This window comes from Cyprinodon variegatus, unplaced genomic scaffold (genome assembly GCF_000732505.1).
Source record: "Cyprinodon variegatus isolate N-32 unplaced genomic scaffold, C_variegatus-1.0 Scaffold1502, whole genome shotgun sequence".
Classification (NCBI taxonomy): Eukaryota; Metazoa; Chordata; class Actinopteri; order Cyprinodontiformes; family Cyprinodontidae; genus Cyprinodon; species Cyprinodon variegatus.
Window position 1 is genome coordinate 91,060 of NW_015151955.1, and position 7,224 is coordinate 98,283.

General features: G+C 38.2%; 1 protein-coding gene across 1 annotated transcript in view; it reads left to right on the forward strand.

Annotated features, from left to right (window-relative positions):
• LOC107103671 (N-acetyllactosaminide beta-1,3-N-acetylglucosaminyltransferase 3-like) overlaps window positions 1-6,984 on the forward strand; it is an 8,763-nt gene extending 1,779 nt beyond the window's left edge. Inside the window, exons 2-4 of the mRNA XM_015403462.1 lie at window positions 192-406; window positions 3,738-3,771; window positions 5,826-6,984. Coding sequence (XP_015258948.1) covers window positions 192-406; window positions 3,738-3,771; window positions 5,826-6,984 — 1,408 coding nt within the window. The remainder of the gene's footprint in view (window positions 1-191; window positions 407-3,737; window positions 3,772-5,825) is intronic.
• Window positions 6,985-7,224: the final 240 nt, after the last annotated feature.

Consider the following 7,224-nt stretch of genomic DNA (forward strand, 5'->3'; position numbering starts at 1 on the left):
TCATTACTGTTAAACTGTATGTATTGTCCAATTGTTTATTTGAATTCTTATTCCGGATTAGTTGGAGACATACACTAGGCTATATCAGCCCCACCAAAAATATTTTTCACCAGCCGCCACTGCCCTGTACCAGATGAGATTCCACCAAGGTTGTAAAGGAACTTTACTGATGAGCTCTACGACGTCCTCAGCTACATCTACAACCTGAGCCTCTGCCTGGGGGTGTTTCCCTCTCTGTGGAAGACCTCCTGTGTGGTACAGGTTCCCAAAATGCCACACGCCAAGGAAACAGCCCACTTTAGACCAGTCACCCTGGCCTCCCACCTGATGAAGACCATGAAGAGCCTCATCCTTGCCCACCTGCGCATCTCGGAGTGCCCCACCCTCTGCAACCAGACTCTACAATGTAACACTACAACGGCAATAACTTGTGAAATGTATAATGTGCAATTTAGCAGTTGATACCCTGTGCAATAACAGTTTCTCTATATTTGACCCCCAGGGCAATAACAACAAATATAAATATCCATTCACAGAAATTCCTGTGTAAACACCCTGTGCAATAACCTGCTATAATGATCCTTCTATAAGAATAAAAAAAGCAGTCATATGTGGATGCACTGTATATACTGTATATATCCCATGAACATTCTTCTTCTTTGCACATTCGTCTTTTTTGACTATTTGAGCTGATGTAACAAGTACATTTCTCCATTGTGAGATCAATAAAGTCAATCAATCAAAATGGGACTGCAGAGTGGAAATGGTGCACCCTTTTTGAAATGGTCCAATGTCTGCTGATTTAGCATACATTGCAGCCCGGACAGCTGCAATTATGAGAAAAGGATATTACTGTAAGACAACAGGGGGAAACCCATATTTCCTCTTCAGGAAAGAGACTTGATCTATCCAAAATGAAAAAGTTTGGTTCTGAATGTATGGTTTATGAACAAAACAAAAAGAAGCTTCCTCCCAAAGGCAAGAAAGGATTTCTTTGTTGTTGTTTTTTATTGTCACCTGCTTATATGGTTTATTTTCTAGATACAAACAAGGTTCAGAAACATAGACTGGTCCAATTCATTGAAAAAGAATCATCCACAGACTGACGGGGACCAAACAGATGACCACTACATAGAATGGCTCTACAACAAGTCAAACTAGTCAGTCACCAACAGAAGAAATAGAAAAGACAGTCAAAGACATAAGGAGAGACTCAGAGCTACAGGTAGAGTCAGAAAGAAACCCAAACCCTTGGAGGACTATGAATGTGTAGTGTAGAGTGGTGAGTTAACAACTGACTACTGTTACAGAGGTACAGTTGAGCTATCACATATTTAGGCTATGGCATTGTCAAAACACAACAGGTTTGGCTAGATAACTCTCACACTTGGCTCAAATTATCTGGCACTGATGTCTGGAAACAGGCAGCATAAATAGGAGATGGAAAAGGTGGATCAAATGAGGGCAGATGAAAACTGGACGGAGCTAATCAGGTGAAAGGAATGAACTAATAACCCAGACATGCCAAGACATGACAACTGTTACTTCTAGTATTTATTATATAGACTGTGATACAAATACTACTACAACTGCAACTAGCACAGATAATTTTTTAGCACTGGTTTGTTAATACTACTATGATCACTTCTACTAATATTCACAAAAACTATTCCTATTGCTTTATATTATCATATTTTTATTGTTTTCACTATTGTTGTCAGTGATGGGCAGTAGCGCCTACATGTAGCGAAGCTATTAGTTTAACTACATGTTCCAGTAGCTTGACCGTAGCGTTGCTGCTTTATTTATCAAGTAACTTTCCTGTAGTGATGTTATTGCTTTGATCAAGTAGCGACGTAGCGTCCACAAACGCTATAAAATCCAGGGCATAACTAAGAAATTAAGCCAGGTTTTCTATTTTGAAACAACAATCAGAGTTATTTGTTGGACATTCACGCATGAGCCTCTATTCTGCCTCTACTGTCTGTATCTACGAAACATGCGCATGCGTACTGTAGTGGAACTCAAAGAATGACACACACAGATACATGCACACACACAGAGCCACACACACAGGATGGAGGAGGAGACAGGAGCAGAGCGAGAAGAGCAGCCAACTGTCCCTACCTTATCTTCAGAGATTATGAAACTTGTTGAATCAGATACAAAAAATAAGTGTACAGATGTCTGCTTTGCAATAAAAAAAAACAAAAAAAAAAACTCTTCTGTAGGTCTGCAAGAGATAGCCTGTATGCACCCGCACACACCATTGGATTGTTTTAGATGTGGAGTGCTGACAAAATATTGCACAGTCAGATTACAGGTGGACTCTTTTCTGTATTCCACCTCATGCTATAGAACATATGTGCAATGGTGCGCATGTATATGCTCTACCATGAACAAACTGTGGCCAAAACTGTCCATTGACCAACCATGGTCATCAGTACCAAAGTAGGTCAGAAGAAACAAACTAAAATCATTCCTGCCGCTGTGCAGCGGAGGTTGGGTAGCTTGAAATCCAGTTATCAGATGGATTACAGCGTAAAAGGGAACATGGGAGAGAATAACCTGACTGGGAAATAAAGTTATCTTGAAGTATGCAAAGATGCTTAAGGTATTTTATACGGTTTTGTTAGAATTATTATTATTAATGGTGTGTGAGTCTATTATACTAGGGTATATTACCTGCCTGTTGTGTGTCAGAACTAACATTTTCCCAAGTAGTTTATCTAATTATGACACTTTGTCCGGCTATAGAGTAATCATCTTCATTATGTACTGTATATATAATCCATATCCTAACTTTCCTGTATAATCTGTATTTAGCTTCCATATCTATTTATTTTATAGCCTCTTACAATTACTCTCTGTTTGTATATACCATTTATAGGACATACATACATACATACTTTCTGTACAGATAAATAAATACTTATATCCTATATAGCACTTCTAAATAGATGCAAACTACATTTTGTTGCTTTGTACTTGTGAATGTGTAATGACAATAAAGTTAAATTCTATTCTATTCTAAAGACACAATTTCTGAAGCAATTTCTGTGACATACTCAAGAACAGGTTGTCATGGTCTTGTTTATATTTCTGACCCACATGCAAAAAAAACAGACCAATTCATCAGATTAATAAAGTTTATCTTCAAACAAGTATCTGAATTAGTGTAGAATTGTGGGAGAACAGGAACTTGTAAGAGGGAGGACTTTCGCGAGAGAGGTGAGTAAAATGGCTTGATAATCATACAGAAAGACTGTCAGAGGAATTACTTGAATGAACATCCAAAAAAGAACAGGGGAACAGAAGGTTTTTCAGAGGCTCAGGGAGGGTCAAACCTTACCATAAGAGAAAACACGTCACGGAAGAATGACAACTGCATCTACTCCTCTACCTCTCAGGTGATGAGGCTAATGAGTGGATACTTACCTGCAGCAAATAGGTCCAGCCCAGCCACACCTTCTAAGTGCTCTCTGGTGGTAAGTCTGAAAAGGATCAACAACAAACCTACCCAATCTATGACACAGATTAGATGGATTGGCACATTTTCCCCAACTGATTCAAATGTTAGCCCTTTTTAAGTGTATGCCTAATTTTTCACTATGAACCTAGTCAACATTCATGGCTATTCGTCATTATTCCCCCGCAATGTTAAATGACAAGCCCCATCAATGTTCTCCCGCTTATTCTGTTTGAGTCGTGGTGGGGTCATTGTCTTTCTCCGGCAGTCTGCTGGCATAAGGCGGAGTACAACCTGGACAGGTTGCCAGTCTGTCGCAGGGCTACAAAAAGACACACACAGACATGTAACAACGCACACACACAATTTAGAGATGTCAATAAACCTAATGTTTGTATTTGGAATACCCACAGAGAACCCATTTATGCACGGAAAGAACATGCACACTCCACGTAGAAAGACCCTGGGCTGGGAATTGAACCCGGAAAAATCTTGCTGCAAGGTAACAGTGCTGCCATCTACATCATCCTGCAGCCAAATCGCAAGCCTCTCAATGTTGATCTCAGAAACCAATTCTTTGCTTTAATTAAATAAATGTCCTTTAGTCATCTTTCAGAGTCAGCTGTAGAGAATGATTATTTACTGTGTGATCAGTTCTGCTGTAAAGGAACCAGGAAAGAGTCAGTGGCGTCTGACTGCCAACAGGTGCGGTCTCTTTACACAATGGTACCCAAATGTTTGTTGTGGACCTAATAAATATGTTGCTATTCTTAAATCAGTTGTGTATTTTTAAGTAGAAATTTCCTCTGAAACCCTTGGGACTTACCAGGTTAAATATTATGCATCAATTGCGTAAAATTTAATTTAAAAGAGCATGACACAAGTTCCAAAGTTTTTGTAGATACAGTAGGTGCCTCCTCTGACAACAAGCTGAAATAAAATCCTCCACAGATTTTTCGTTCCATCTTCAAAATGATGTTATCTCACTGCAGCAGAGCTTCAACAAGGTTGCCAGGAGAGTGAAAGAGCGCAGTGAATCATGGAAAACATTATACCCAGATAATCTGACCCAAGTTGCTCTCCCAATAAGTGAATAAAAAAGGGCCAAAAGAGGCATATATTTACCTATTAAATTTGCTGAAATCACCTTTAACAAACAAGACCTAACCTAACCCTAACCTGTCAGGGGTTTGGCAGCCTGGCAAAAAAAAACAAACCTTCACGAAAAAAAAATAGTTCCGTTTTAAAATCAAACACCCTGCTTGTCACAGACATAATCTGCTCTGCACCTCCATTGCCTGCAAGACCAAGAAACACAGATCTAACAAAATGTTCGGGTAATTACTTCATATTTCTTTATTACAGTCATTTTAGATTTACTTGTACTTTTTGAATGTAAGTCTGAGAATTGTTTTTAATATTTTTATTACTTTTTAAAAATGTTTAAGAAAGGTGTGGATTTAAATTAAACTGAAATTGAACTTCACATTATATTTTATTATAAAGTTAATAACGTATTAAGGTTATGGTGGAGCAATCATTTGAATAATGCTTTATTCACAACCGCTTACTTTGGGGTTTATAGGTGAAACTTTATTAATAGTGTCAGATCAAGTAAAAAGTGAAAAAAAATGTCTTTGAACACTAATACAAATACTGTAAATCCGATCATTCTGAACTTCTATTTTTTTCCCTGGAGATGCTTAAATAATTGTTTTCTGGTTAAAATTTTAATTTAAACAGCTCCTGCTTTTTAGATAAAGGCGTATATTTCAAGAGTTTACTTATCTACTGCATGTTTGTTCTCATAGAAAGACACGGATAAGAAACCCTGATTTGTAGCTATTGTAACTGGAGTTAACAGAGATTTCTGATTAAGAATGCCTGATGCAGTTTCACTGACAGTAAGGAATTTCTTAAAATAAAGAAATTCCTATCAGCCCTTTATAATGAAGGAATGACAGTAAACTTGTTTAGGTTGTTCTGACTAAATGCTAGAACTGTTTTTGTCTTTTTCTTAACACTTCTGAAACCGGTTGTTGGAATGAAATAGCATCATCTGACTTATTAGCATGTAGCTTTTGAGAAGCCCGAGGTTGATTATTAAGTTTAGTTTTTCTCTTAACTAAAATGATTAGACCATTACAAATACCTTCCCCATGTTTTTTCCACCTTTATGGCATTTATTTCATTAAATTAAACTAAAAGAATAATTACATATATTGGACAACAGCATAAAAAAGCTGATATGATGTAAATGTACACACAATTATAAACTAAAACTACTGCAAGATATACTTTATAAATAGCCTCCATTGCCCTAACCTTAATAAAATGTCTTCTTTTGTTTTCACAGGACTTCCAGAAGGCACTTTCAGAGAGTCTCTATAATAACCTCTTTAATGGTGCTAACTATTGTCTTGGTGATTCTGTCTTATTCTTCTGAAGACGTCTCTGACTCAGACTCCACCATTCTTCAAGTTGATGTCAGAAACTATCAAATTCAATTAAAGTCCTTAGGCAGAACTTTCCCACATGTTGACCGTTTTCCAAAATGTGTAATAAACACATCGGCTGAACAGGTCAAGGACTTCCACTCATTTCCTCCAATTTCTAAAGACATTCTCTATTACCACCACTGTCGGCATTTTCCAATGATACTCGACATCCCTAACAAATGCGGTGGAGCTTATGGATCATCTGATGTTTTCCTTTTACTGGTCATTAAAAGTCCTGCTGTCAACTATGACAGGAGAGAGGTGTTGCGCAAGACCTGGGCCGAGGAGAGATTGTCTAATGGAGTGTGGATCCGAAGAATCTTTATCTCAGGAACAATGGGTACCGGATATGAAAAGGAGAGACTGAACAAGCTTCTACAGCTGGAGCAAAGGAAGTACAATGACATTCTCCAGTGGGATTTCAAAGACACGTTTTCCAACCTCACGTTAAAGCAGACACTGTTTTTGGAGTGGTTCGAGAAAAACTGCCCAAACACCCAGTTTCTATTTAATGGTGATGATGATGTCTTTGCCAACACAGACAACATGGTAGTGTATCTCCAACACTTTAAACGTAATGGTGGAAGGAGGCACCTTTTTGCTGGCAATGTCATGCCCCAAATGGATCCCATTCGCCATCCACACAGTAGATATTTTGTTCCAGAAGAGCTCTACAGGCCAAATATATATCCTGATTACTGTAGTGGTGGTGGCTACCTTCTGTCTGGCTACACAGCTTTGATCATATACAACATGTCACACTCCGTCCCCCTTATTCCCATCGATGATGCTTACATGGGAATGTGCTTAGCTAAGGCAGGGCTACGTCCAGAGCATCATATTGGGGTGAGACCATTTGGACTAAATGTTAAAGGAAAAAATGTTGATGAGCTTAATCCTTGCTTCTATAAAGAAATGCTTGTTGTTCACAGAATGCTCTCAGGCAACATGTATACCATGTGGCACAGAATTCAAGATCCTGATCTTAGGTGCGCCCCCTCCAATCCCAAAATGTAAATTGTTTACATCACAGCACTTTCAGTGCTACAGTGAGATAGATGCCTCACCCTACAGCCATGTTTACTTCAAATTGAATTAGACTAGAATCACAAAATTAATAAGTGACTTTATATTGGACTTTATGAAATCCTAAGAGTTTAAGACATCACTTTCAAACATTGTAGATGACATCAGCTAACAATAGGAGGTGGAATATTAGCTTTTAGAACACTGATTGACTTCTATATAACCCTTACT